This window comes from Sander lucioperca, chromosome 15 (assembly GCF_008315115.2).
Source record: "Sander lucioperca isolate FBNREF2018 chromosome 15, SLUC_FBN_1.2, whole genome shotgun sequence".
Lineage (NCBI taxonomy): Eukaryota > Metazoa > Chordata > Actinopteri > Perciformes > Percidae > Sander > Sander lucioperca.
In genome coordinates this window covers 23,679,924-23,693,532 of record NC_050187.1, presented here as the reverse complement: position 1 = coordinate 23,693,532, position 13,609 = coordinate 23,679,924, and the positions used below count along the sequence as shown (strand labels likewise).

Here is a 13,609-nt window from a genome sequence, read left to right as displayed (position 1 = left end):
CTCTTTGTATGTCCTCTCTCCTGCTGGTCAGTGAATGAGAGCAGGCATTACCCTCTACAACAGAAGTTGCATATATAATGAAGACGCATCTACGTGCGTCTGTGTTTGAATTTGTATGTGTTCACTGACTCAAATAAGATGGATGTTTAATTTGGATATTGTTTGTTGTTTATTTGGATTCTGTTAAAGCAGCTTTCAGATTGGAGACACAAATCAAACCAAATTGTCACCATATATTAAGACAAAACTGTTCACTGTGATTGGAAAATATTACACAAATTTGGCTGCATTTATGCTGTAATAACTGTACAAATAAACACATCATCTAAAATAAATGAATAGATATAAGTTACAAAACCAACTTGTATGCACATAAAGTATATAATTAAAAAAAATAATCAACAAGTTCATTGATAGTTTATTTCACATTTTCTCATTGAAATGTTGTTACTCGAGCTCCCTAATGAATGCAGAGTAAACACTTTTAATTGCTGCAGTTGACCATAAGTTGAACTGACAACCTTCTCTCCTTCATGAAAACTTATTATGCATTAACCTCAATGTCTGTGAAGGACAGTAACTTGGGTGAATGCTCTTATGGAAAATAGGACTTTATCCTTTGAGATGAACATGCAGAAATGTGGACTGATGGACTGTTGGAGGAGGTGAGCAAACACTAGATTCTTTGTAAATGTATCACAGGGCATGGCCTTGGTCTCTTATCAATAAAACCGGTGCACTCAAATGTTCTTATACACAACCAACCAATCTGTGTACCTGGTGACTTGATGAGGTCAAAAAACATGCGTGATTCATTATCACTGATGTTTTATGTCAAGATCCATACAATTTTTATTTGATTTGATTCATTATAACCTTGTCTTTAAGTATCAACTTTACAGAAATTTGTTGTACTGTTTATTTTTATGAAGTAGATAACCCTCAAATTAAAAAAGAGAGGCAGTTTGACACATTTGAGACATTTAGAACATTGTTTTTTAAGAACATAATGGATTAATCCCATTAGTTATACAAGCCCAAACATTCCCCCTAATCTCTGAATAGTTTGTACACTTACTGTACTGCACAATCAAAAGGCAATTACTGAGATAAAGTCAAAGTTTGCTCTTACCGTGTGTGTCTGCTGCTGCTGAGTGAGGGGCTGAGTGAGGTGCTGGCTCCTCTGCTCCCTCACTTTAACCCGGCCAGCGGTGCTCCCACCCTGGTTACTGATTAACCAAAGCAGCATTGAGTCAGGGGCTCTGCTGTCATGGCTTAGACCCCGCTTTGTACTGACGCGCTACTGCTATAGATAAAAAGGTCTGACAGAAAGAGACCACCCAATGTCCCCTCTACATGTTGACTTTAGGAGAATGATGCCAGCACATCCCGGAGAGGGTGAAAAGGAGAGCCAACTTCCACAAAGGACGAGTGGGAGAGAGGGACAGCCAGGCTTGTTTGTGTTTGAGAGTGACTCACTGACATGTCACCATATCGTGGAGATGTTTATCAGTGAAGAGGGAATGGTGCTCTTGATTAATCACACGTTCTTTGAAATTTTGCTCAACCTCGGGGTGAAACAAGTATCAAGTAAACAAGTCTCAAACCTGAATCATTTAAATCTATATAAGCAAAAAAGAGTGAGTGTCATGTTGTATAATTATTCTGCTATTATGGTTCATGTTACTCATGTTATCTTGGCTTCATCTCTTTACATGTTCTGATATAATGTACATGAATCACTATTGACAACTTATATTATTTTATTCCATATCATTAGTGCAAATTTACTCTTTACTATAAATGTACAATAACGCTCAATAAACCATGTAAACCCAATTATCATGAGAAATTCTGTAGACATCCCTCTGACTTGCATTTTTAACTTGAGGCTTTCAAAAGCCAGAACTAATAAAGTGTGTTTTAAATTCAAATGTATAGGATTAAACAATGCAATGTCTCATCCTCAATTGTAGATTTAGAGAGATAACAAATTCAACGCTTACTTAGAAAAGAGCAAATGTTCTGTGTAGGCAGAACAAAACAAGCTTATTAAGCCATGTGGAGCTCGTATATTTACCATTAAAGGGCAACATCCGTGACCTCAATGAGGAAAATCCTTCACACACACCTGATTCAACAGGACAGGGTACACTCGAATTTCTCATCAGAAAGAGAAACATCATGCTATGTTAAGTGTTTTACAACCCTGGTTTTATCTGTTATAAACATTATTACAGTAATAAAAATTCATAACGGGAAGTTAAGAGTCTGTACAGTAAAAATGAATGACTTTATGTAATGCTGACAGTTAGACCGATTCATATCCAAAGTCACTCATCTAACTGGTAACAATGTACAACTAAAAAACAACATTTACGTGTCTTTTTATCTCTCTGTCTCTTATCAACCAATGACACATCAATATTTTGCACTTTTACTGTATTCATATAGAACATTTGTGTGTTGATACTGATATCAATATCAATTTTTGACATGATATATTATGTCCATTATTCCTAATTTACAGGAGAACCTAACATCAACAAACATTTTTGTCAATGATCACATTTGGTTTTCAAAGAGTTGTGACAATGGTATTTGCTAAGGCAGCACATATCATACTTGAATAAATAATATACTTAAATAAAATATGCTATCTTGGATGCCAGTAATAGTAAGAGACATTGAGTACATTTTGAACAGTGAACGTCATTAATACTTACTGAAGTATATAACCACAAATACACAAAAATACAAATGTAAATAAGATATTTAAAAATCTAATATATAGTATATATCATTTATATTTTCATGTTTAATTAGATTCTTAAACAATCCAAACCTATAAAACATTTACACTATGTATTTAAATGTTTATTTGCCAACAAATGGTAATACAAAGATTTTAAAAATCTTGCCTTTCAGTATGCCTCTTGGATGGGAATGTTATTAGTTTTGCAGGTACTGTATTTAGTCATAAACCAAAGTATTACAGACAGTACAATTACAACTTTTGACCTGATGATGGCGCCAGATGAAAGGTCAGGGGATCCTCAAAGTTACAATTCACATTGAGGGGGCATGAATGTCTGTACTTAATTTCATCGCAATACATCTGGAAGTTGTGAACATATTTTATTGAAAACCACAATGTTAACCTGATGGTGGTGCAAGATTAAAAGACGTGAGGGGATCAGTCACCAAAGTTAGTAGGATTTATCCTCTGGGCACCATAAATGTTAAAAAGTTCATGGTAATCAAATCCAACAGTTGTTCAAGGCTTTAATGTAAAAAATTAAATGTAATGTAATTTTGACATTTTTACTGCTGATAACCACGACATTATTTGGCGAGACATGTGAAGGTTGTGTGAATCAACAAAAAAAAAAAGGAATGCATTTCTTTAATCATTAAAAGCATGAATTAATCTGATTTATATGGTATCTGTGCATGTTTACAAGACAACCATAAGCAACTGTATTGTGAGTTTTTTTTATTTGGAATTCTCCAGGATTTAAAACACATGAAACTGCATCAGGTTTTTTTACTTTGAAAATAAAAATGTACAAATGTTTGATGGTCACACTGTTTACTGTAAAAGCAATGCAACTGTGCAGCAGGTTTCGTGTGGTAAGTCACAATAACTGTAGCAGATGTCAGTTACACATGTAACATAATTACAGTGGATGTTTTATTATCTGCTCATTTGCAACTTCCCAAAAACCCCTTATTACGTTCTATGTATGTCTTAAGCAAATATCTTAAAACACATCCTGAAGCTATGAAGGTGAACAATCTTTGTGTACACTTTATTATAGTTAACCAAGTGTGTTTTTTCTCATGCATAATGATTAATGAGTAATGCATCACTGTCACTGTTGGTGGCTTTAGAAACTTAATGGGTGCTACATCAAAGTGTCTGGCTATATAAGCTGCCATGTTCAGCATCTGAAGCAGGTTTGAAGGTGAACAAATTCACCATGTGGACTCTCTTGGTTCTTTGTAGTGTGATCGCCTCACATGGAGTGCAAGGTATTGTCTACTATTTTCTTATTGTTATGTTTGTCTCTTTGTTTTTTTTCCATTACAGGTTTTTGACAACATTTTTGGCTGTTGTTACCTGTGCTGACTTAGAACTTTTGTTTTTCTCATAATACATTAGGTGCTGGTCGCTTTCAAACAACTGAGGAAATGAATCCAACAACAGATTCTCCAGGTACAAAACTACTAAATATAAAGAATAATGTAACCATGGTTTAATGTTAATTGTCCTGCATACATCAAACATGTTGTTTGCCTGTCTCTATCTGAATGGCTTGATTGATGTGTTTCAATCAGTTTCAGCTAAATCAGAGCCATTTACTAAGTGTATTGAAAGATATGAATAACTAATGTGTCTTTGATCTGAGGCCCATAATGTGGTGATACTTGCCTTTAAGCGTTTACATCTCTGTCTTTCTATTTACTGTGTGTTTTTGTGTGTGTGTTTTTTTTTTAAATCCATCAGTTGAGGCAACGTATGCAGATGGTGTAACGGATTCTGCTGTAGCAAGTAAAATAAGTAACCCATAAATAAGGAGCATGTTCTGATTTTTATCTAATTAATATCTATTTATTTGTATCTATATACTTCCACTGGTTACATGTTACACAGAGGCTGCACCATTTAATTGAGAGGCACAGTGTTGACGTATTTTTGCAATTGACTACAAACTGTAAGCATGACAGTTTTCAGTAACGATAATCAAACTTAAAGACCCTATGACTCATTTTTTGACTAAATATATTCTAGGTATTTCATTTGTATATAATTGAAGGCATTGACATGTAGATTAAAAATAAGCATCCGTCAGAAGTCAAAATATAATCTTAAAATGTTCTGTATCACACAAAAATGAAATTATTTATTACTGAATTTCTCACTTCTATGATTGCATTCTTTTTGTTTTAAGTTGGCCATTCATTTGTTATTTTTCAGTCATTTCTTTTTTTCATAATCCTGTGTTTCTTCAGGTGTACGCTGTGGTAGCCAGTTTTATGGCAGCAGTGGCACTTTTTACAGCCCCAACTATCCAGGCCCATACCCGCCCAATGCAGACTGTATTTGGAACATCACACCAGGCAGTCGAATCGTGCAGCTGGACTTCCCTATTGTAAAGTAAGTGTATGCTCTGCATATGCAGGAGGCTCTGTGATCACTAACTACTGTTGCTGTATTGTGTGTAGCTCTAAATTCAAACTTCTGTTCTTCCTTTGTCCTTATGACAGCATTGAGTATCACTCAAACTGTGGTTATGATGCCATTTACGTCTATGATGGCCCCAGTACCAGTTACAGGCTTCTCGGCAAAGTGTGTGGCACGAACAATATCACCTTCCACTCGACTGGTACTTCGTTGACTGTGCGCTTCAAGAGTGATAATAGTGTTAGCCGCCCAGGTTTTCGTGCGGACTTCCAAGTTGTGGGTAAGTAACAATGGTTAAGACCAAGATGTTTATGTATTTTATAAAAAAATATGCTGTGTCCCCATTTTAATGATACCTAGGATTTCAATAGGCCTTTTTCACAGCCTACATTTTGACTTGTCATAGTGGGAAAAGCACAGATGTGAATAATTGAATGATGGTTCCGTCTGTCCTATTCAAGTGTCCCAGTAGGAGTGCCAGCACAATGTGAGGACCCTGACACCAAAGCAGTAAAATGGAATTCAGTCATTGTTCATTTTATTATTTAAACCTGTGATTTTCCAACTGTGATATGTCAAAATGTTGATTATAGGGCCTAAAACACCAACAAAGTATCATTACATTATGTAGAGAGCTACCAAAACTGCATGTTTTCAGTGACGGGAATTGTTTTTTCTGTCCTTCTGCAGCTGGAGGTTCCTGCAGATACAACTGTGGCTACCAGGTTGGAAACTGTTCTTGCTCTTCAAGCTGTGGAGGGAACTGTTGTCCAGACTATGAAGGTAAGCAGTGGTGGAAAGTAACTAAATGCATTTACTCAAATACTGAATTTAAGTAAATTTTTTAAGGGACTTGTACTTTATCTCAGTATTTTTTATTGATTGCTACTTTATACTTCTAATCTACTACATCTTTTTGACTTGTTACTTTTCAGATTAAGATTTGACATGAAACAACATATGATACATTTATAAAATATAATGCATTGTTAAAGATTAAATGAATCTCAACCTTTTTGGCTTACACAACAGCAGTGTCTGGTTGGTGCCTCTTGTCATGTTTCAGATGTCTATGAGTTGTTTGCAGTTTGCACCAACTTTTCACATGGTTTAATTTGAATACCTGTTTAAACAAAGAGGTATAGAATAAGAAAGTTTAAACAATTCACAAAAAATCTAAGATTGGAGAAATGTTCAAAATATATAAAAAAAGAAATCTGTTTTTTTATCCCTCAGATTTACATTGTGACCCTTTAGAGGGGGCCCGGCCCTAGGTTGGGAACCACTGGACTAAATCACTTTTAAAATAAAGTTGCTAAAACTAGTTACACCTCAACCAGTAAAATGCTGCTGATGTATTGATCGACAATAATGTGATATATGACAATAAATTGTTTTATTTTAAATACTTGAAGTGCATTTTACTGTTAATACCTGTGAACCTTTTTTTAAAAGGATTATGAATGCAGGACTTTTACTTATAACAGAGTATTTTTACATTGTTAGATTGGTACATTTACTTAAATGAAATATCTGAATACTTCTTCCACCACTGGGGTTAAGACCAGGATCTAGCAGTAAAATGCTCTTTGTTAGAATAAAAGAAAGCATAAAAATAGGGAGTTCATTTATATATATTAACCAATCTAATCTCTTTTTTTTTTTTACAGATTACTGTTCATCCACGTCTGAACCAACAGTAACCGGTAATTTTATTCTCTCTCAGTAAAAGTTCCATTAAAGATAAAACATACATTTTTGTTTGAAGTAATCTTGCTATAAAGTAAATGTTGTCTCTCAGCTCAGCCCTCATGTCTTTACAACTGCGGCTGGAACCTGGGAAGCTGTTCCTGCACAAGCTCTTGTCAATACTATGGCAACTGTTGCCATGACTACCGCTGTAAGTGCCAAGTCAAACAAATCAACAGTGTTAACAACCTCTGAAGCCCTCTCGTGCTGGAAAAATCCATCTGTCAAATTCCACTGTAATTCTGTGCTGAGACTGACACAGAATGACCTGTTTAAGACTGCAAAACAAACACAAGGTGTATTATAATGTATTATGCAGTAAACAAGGATTCAACTTCATTTCTCTCTCTCCTTATATAGATTACTGCCCAACCACTACTGACAGTCCTCCCTCCACAGGTATAAAAACCCTTTAAGCTACACTGTACCCTGAAGTACTTCATATGTAATAATTATTATATACTGTATTGTCAACCTGTGCCTCTCAGCTCAGCCCTCATGTCTTTACAACTGCGGCTGGGACCTGGGAAGCTGCTCCTGCTCAAGCTCTTGTCAATACTATGGCAACTGTTGCTATGACTACAACTGTAAGTGCCAAATCTAACAAGTCAACAGCATTAACAGGTTCTGCATCCCTCTCCTTGCTGAAGGAATCAGTCTGTCAAATTCCTCAGTGCCTGTCAGTGCATGGTGGGATACTATGTTTTCATTCACATTTGCAGAATACACAGCAGGTGTGTCATAATGTTTGTCTTACACAGTAAGAAGAGGTGTAAATATTGTAATCACTTTATTCTCTTATTTCTGTCATGTAGCTACCTGCCTGTCAACCACTACCAGTCCAACCACAGGTATAAAAACCTTTCAACAACCTACATGTGAAAGAATAAAACATATAATCAATTACTGAAATGTTTTAACACTCTCCCGTGTCTCTCAGCTCAGCCCTCATGTCGTTACAACTGCGGCAGGCACATGGGAAGCTGCTCCTGCTCAAGCTCTTGTCAATACAATGGCAACTGTTGTTATGACTACTACTGTAAGTATCATGTCCCCCAAGCTCAGTAGAGAAGCTGCTGCACACTACATGGCATGGACATATTATTTCTTCACAGTTTGAGAATAAACCAAAGGCCATCAGTAATTAGAGGTGTAAACAATTGTAATCATTTTATTCTCCTCTCTTTTTACATGTAGCTTACTGCCCCTCACCCACCACAGGTATGAAAACCTCTCAACAACCTTGAGTATATGGGAATAAACCCGCCTATCATTTATTCTGCTAGCAGGAAAGATAACTGAAATGTTTTAACACTCTCCCGTGTCTCTCAGCTCAGCCCTCATGTCGTTACAACTGCGGTAGGCACATGGGAAGCTGCTCCTGCTCAAGCTCCTGTCGATACAATGGCAACTGTTGTTATGACTACTACTGTAAGTATCATGTCCCCCAAGCTCAGTAGAGAAGCCGCTGCACACTACGATCTACCGATTCTACCGAAAAGCATCTTGCATCACACTGAAATGCAACACTGCAATATTATTCCTTATCCAGTACGTTCATAAAGGAATAAACTGAATTATTATCCTCAGCTTCTGTAAAAAATTGACAGTATCGTGATGCAAACTGGCATCTTTTCCTCTTAATATAATGTGTTTCCTTTTGAAACAGAATGTTGGAGCAGGACACACTGTGGGAGATTCTTCTGAACTCTATACAAAAGATTCAAGACTCATAGTTTTCTAGACATTTAAAGTGTCCATGTCATGGGGGTCTTTATTGTCACCTCAGTTTGTGTTGTCTGACCAAGTTGAGAGGCAAATGTGTTAATGACTCTTCTTTAAAATTAGTAGTTGTGTAACAAAGAAAAAGGACAGCTAAAGAGAGAAGTTAAAACCCTGGCTTCTTCCTCCACACATCTGGCCAATCCCTGCCTAAAGTGGGTGTAAATGATGGATTGTCAATTTTAGAAAAATGGTCGGAAACAGCCCTTCCCAAATTTTGATGTCGGAAAGGGGAAGGGGGTTTCCACAGGTATTCGTCCATCCGACCAGTCCAGTTCTGATGGAGTATACGTATATGTCCTTTTACCTCACTGCCAATATAGCCCCCAATTTCCTGCAACTCAACAACAACAAAACAGAGCTTCTTATTATTGGTGCTGAAAGTCTGAGGAGCAGGAGACAATATCTGCATTTAGCCTGCCTGTCTCTACAAAGTACCGCACAGGCCAGAAACCTGACCATACTCTCCACTTACAAAATGTATAAAGTAAGAGGCTTTCTATCACAGCCAGATGTAGAAAGGCAGATCAATTTTAAGTAATTTAGACTATTGCTATGCCCTCCTTACTGGTTTATTTAAAACATCTGCTGACCACATGGACATGGACATATTTTTTGTTCACAGTTGCAGAATAAACAAAAGTTGTATCAGTAATTAGAGGTGTAAACAATTGTAATGACTTTATTCTCCTCTCTTTTTTCATGTAGCTTACTGCTCCTCAACTACCACAGGTATGAAAACCTCTCAATAACCTTGTGTATATGGGAAGAAACTGCCCTGTCATTCATTCTGCTAGCAGGAAAAATTACTGCAATGTCTAATTACTCTCCCGTGTCTCTCAGCTCAGCCCTCATGTCGTTACAACTGTGGCAGGCACATGGGAAGCTGCTCCTGCTCAAGCTCCTGTCGATACAATGGCAACTGTTGTTATGACTTCTACTGTAAGCATTGTGTCATTCAGCACACTTTGATCACAGTTTTTACCAAAAAAGTGATACTGAAATTCATGTTTTTATTTATTTTTTTTCAAACAGCCTACTGTCCAGTCACAACTAACATGCCAACCACAGGTAGGATCCTCAGTGTGCAACATGAACCTGCTCCATATATATTTCACTCCAATGACACTCGTGTTATGTTGTCCACCTTTAGTAAAACCCTGTGGAGGTTCTCTGTTTGGCTCTGGCACCTTCTCCAGCCCAAACCACCCCAACTACTACCACGACAATGCCTACTGTGTCTGGCAGCTCAGGGCTCCGTATGACCAAAGAATCTTCCTGGCATTCACCTACCTTCAGTGAGTGAACAATAACCACATTTTTGGAGATCATTATTATACATTAGCAGCATTAGGCTACTATATGAATTACAAATGGAGAAATTATGTGAAGACAGAAATAACATACAGATCTCAAGAATATTATTAACTAACTAAATTAGGCTCTAAATTGATAATTACACACTGGAACAATTTCAGGAGTTTTGCTTCAATAAGTAAATTATGGCTTTTTATTATCTTTTTAAAAAACAGATTAGAGAACTGCTGCTCCTGTGACTATGTTTCCATCTACGATGGGCCGTCTGTTAGCTCACGGTATCTGGGGAAAGTGTGCAACAACAGTCTGAGTTCTTTCTACTCCACTTCCAACTACTTGACTGTGCTCTTCCGGACTGATGGTTCTGTGGTTGGCCGAGGGTTCAAGGCTGACTTCATAACCTCTCTGCCACCAAGCTCAGGTAGAATTATGGTAGACATCTAGTTTTGATTTTGTTATTATGTGTGTAAAATGTTTCTTTTGGACTGACTTAACTCATGTCAAAATATGACAATATTTTAGCATGTATGTTGTATATTGTATATGTATGTTATAGTTCAGGGGTGGCGAACCTGTGGCTCTTGAGCCGTATGCGGCTCTTTGCCTGCTCCTTTGAGGCTCTTACTGTGTGGCTGGGGGCTGTGTTATTAGTGGATTTATTATTATTATTTTTTTTTACTTTTTGAAACATTTCAGATAAGTACAAAAAAAATGGAATGCACTTGCCAATACATTTGCCAATTATTTTAAAATAAAAAATAATGCAGCAGAGTTTTGAGGACAAATTCTGCAACCCGAGGAAAAAAAAGCTGCCACAGATCACCTTCCTCATTAACCCTTTCACTGCTGAATCAGATTGTTTGAAAGCCCCTCTAGTGACAAACAAGTGAAAGAGTCGCTTCGGGTGGCACAACCGAGTTCTAGCAAGACCTGAAAAGGATTATGGATAACAAAGACTGTCAGATTTCCCACTGAGTCAGTCTAAGTAAGAAAAAAAACTATGAAAACTGCTATGTATTATGACTGTCATCAGATCTGGAAGTCACTGTTGCTGTTGTAGTGTGGACGTGCATGTGTTGTGTGGCTTTTTGCTATGGTGCGGGTTTTTTTGTGGCTCTTTATGCTGAACTGGTTGGCCACCCCTGTTATAGTTTATTCTGACAGGGACATGAATGTCAGAACCAAATTTCATTTCAATTCATCCGATAGATGTCAAGGCATTTTTATTCAAAACCACAAATGTCAACCTCATGGTGGCGCAACAGGAAAATGCAGGGGATCACCACAGTCAGTAGGCTTCATCTTCTGGGGATCATGAACGTCTGTACAAACTGTCATGTTAATCCTTTAAGTAGTTGTAGAGATATTTCAGTCTGGATCAAAGTGGTGGACAGACAGACCAACTAACCAACCAACCAACCAACCAACTGACGGACCCTAAAATCACACCGCTAGAAAATGTTGACACTGTTGTAAATATCTTGTAAACACCTTTGTCAGGTCGAGTGGACTGTTCCTCAGACAACATGATCATTGTGATCGAGAGGACTTACCTGAACTCTCTCGGATACGACGGCCACAGTCTGTACCTGAATGACCCGCACTGCAGACCCCAGGTTTCCACATATCAGGTGGTCTTCAACTTCCCCATTAACACTTGTGGCAACATTCGAAAGGTACACAACCCATCACCTTCTGGAAAATATTAACAATATGTAGGCCTACTTTCTGATAATTCTTCCACAAATTACTTTGACGGTAAGAATAGAGAGAGTGTGACTGTTTACTTTCCGATATATTCTACCTTGAACAGTTTGAGAATGGCAGAGTTGTGTACACCAACACCCTCCGTGCCTACACCTCCAGCTCCGGTGAGATCACACGCCAGTCTCACTTTAAGATGAACGTGGGCTGTCGAATGGAGCAGGACTCAGTGGCCCAGATCATGTACGTTGTCCAACATCGTGATAACAGCAGCATTACAGGCACAGGCAGATTCAATACCAGCATGGATTTCTACACATCAAGCAGTTTCTACTACAAGGTGTGTCCACAGGTGTTTGTAAAGTCCCTATTGTAAATACGTACACACCATGCTGACGTTTTTATATCACACTCTCAGGTTACTCAAGTTCCATACGAGGTGACGCTCAACCAGAACTTGTATGTCCAAGTGGGCCTGAGGAGGGGTGACAGCTCCCTGGTTCTCTTTCTTGACACCTGTGTGACCTCACCATCACCCCATGATTTCCAGACCAGACCTTACTACCTGGTCCGCAATGGGTAAGATGAGAGTGTGCCTTGTTTCAGTCAATTTTGAGGTACTACATTTTATAGTTCTACTCTACTACATTAGACTGTACTTTTTATTCCAGTACATTTATTTTAAAGCTACAGTCACTAGTTCCTTTACAGATTAAGATTTTACATTTAAACACATACGGTAAGTGAATACATTGCAAAAAAAAGACCTTTTAAAAGCTTGTCAGGTTTTACATGTCAATGAGTTGTTAGCTGTTCCACCATAGAGAAATCTCCTCTGCAAAATCCCCTCAAAAAATACAATATAAATGTGTGTAGCAGAACTTTTTTTCACCAAGCCCAGTAATCATCTCACGACCCGTATAGATTTATCTGGTGACTCTTCCGAGAAGGCCAGACCCTAACATTGCACTGGACTAAACTACCCAACTGTTGAAGTAGTTCAAACTTGACCAGCTACAATAGTAAAATGCTACTTATGCATTGATGCATGAGTATTAACATTATGATAACATGTCATTTTTCAGCAGAACAAGTATTTTTGGTACTTTACTGAAGGAGAATTTTAAATGTAGGACTTTACTAATGGAGTATTTTTGCATTGTAGTATTGGTACTTTTACTTAAGTAAAGAAACCAAATATTAAAAAACAAAATACCTGGCGATTACAGGACCTTGCTCTTCTGTTGCTTTTCCTCACATATTTATAGTACTAGTTTAGTCAAGTAACACTGTCTCTGTTTCACCTTTAGCTGTCCCGTGGACAACACCTACGGGAGCTACATCACTGGCACCCGAGCCTATGCCCGTTTCACATTTAAGGCCTTCCAGTTCCTGCGAGCCACAGAGTCGGTGTACATCCAGTGCAAGGTCCTGATATGCCAAGCCTCTGACTACAATTCCCGCTGCCGTCGTGGCTGCAACAAACGTGTGGCCAGAGACTTGGGGTCAGAACACGACAGTCAAACTTTGGTCCTGGGTCCCATCAAACTCAAAGGTCTGTAGCCATTTGTACTTGGTTTTGATACCAGTAGTGGATCAATTAAAGATTAATATTAGATTAGCAATAGAAAAGGTGTTGTAATCTCAAGAAAACATTACAATAAAACTGTTTTCTCTTTTCCAGACCCTGAGAAAAAGGAAGAAGAGACTCATAAGCAGGACAAGGCTTAACTTGATTCTGCAATGAACTGTTTCAATCCTCGAAACTAATCGTTACAGCTCATTCTGTTCATTGTGACACTAAATTGTATGCACTATTTTTCTCTTGATCACCTTAATTACCTGATTAAAAGCATCATCAAAAGACAA

General features: G+C 37.7%; 3 protein-coding genes and 1 long non-coding RNA gene across 8 annotated transcripts in view; 2 read left to right on the top strand and 2 right to left on the bottom strand.

Annotated features, from left to right (window-relative positions):
• The window catches only part of agt (angiotensinogen), a 24,817-nt gene extending 23,426 nt beyond the window's left edge, over window positions 1-1,391 (bottom strand). Inside the window, exon 1 of one of the 2 annotated variants that reach the window (XM_031307726.2) lies at window positions 1,133-1,391. The gene's annotated coding sequence lies outside the window, so the exon portion shown is untranslated. The remainder of the gene's footprint in view (window positions 1-1,132) is intronic. The other variant, XM_031307717.2, reaches the window with a different exon arrangement.
• Window positions 1-7,834, top strand: part of cog2 (component of oligomeric golgi complex 2) — a 21,724-nt gene extending 13,890 nt beyond the window's left edge. The window contains exon 19 of the transcript XR_004106389.2: window positions 7,815-7,834. The gene's annotated coding sequence lies outside the window, so the exon portion shown is untranslated. The remainder of the gene's footprint in view (window positions 1-7,814) is intronic.
• LOC116055754 overlaps window positions 1-8,557 on the bottom strand; it is a 12,758-nt gene extending 4,201 nt beyond the window's left edge. The window contains exon 1 of the long non-coding RNA XR_004106397.1: window positions 8,511-8,557. This is a non-coding gene — a long non-coding RNA (uncharacterized LOC116055754). The remainder of the gene's footprint in view (window positions 1-8,510) is intronic.
• cuzd1.2 (CUB and zona pellucida-like domains 1, tandem duplicate 2) lies at window positions 3,965-13,609 on the top strand. Of its 4 annotated transcripts, XM_031307679.1 has the most exons (24): window positions 3,965-4,035; window positions 4,166-4,219; window positions 4,511-4,555; window positions 5,017-5,161; window positions 5,272-5,468; window positions 5,879-5,971; window positions 6,859-6,894; window positions 6,990-7,088; window positions 7,298-7,336; window positions 7,426-7,524; window positions 7,753-7,788; window positions 7,878-7,976; window positions 8,135-8,158; window positions 8,270-8,368; window positions 9,428-9,451; window positions 9,563-9,661; window positions 9,755-9,790; window positions 9,873-10,017; window positions 10,252-10,457; window positions 11,537-11,712; window positions 11,850-12,080; window positions 12,159-12,319; window positions 13,051-13,295; window positions 13,425-13,609. In XM_031307679.1, the coding sequence occupies exons 1-24, from the start codon at window positions 3,984-3,986 to the stop codon at window positions 13,469-13,471; spliced, it is 2,487 nt and encodes an 828-aa protein (XP_031163539.1). In that variant the 5' UTR covers window positions 3,965-3,983; the 3' UTR covers window positions 13,472-13,609. The 4 variants fall into 4 exon arrangements, with proteins under 4 accessions (XP_031163539.1, XP_031163540.1, XP_031163541.1 ...); XM_031307680.1 differs by lacking the exons at window positions 9,428-9,451; window positions 9,563-9,661; XM_031307681.1 differs by lacking the exons at window positions 8,135-8,158; window positions 8,270-8,368; window positions 9,428-9,451; window positions 9,563-9,661.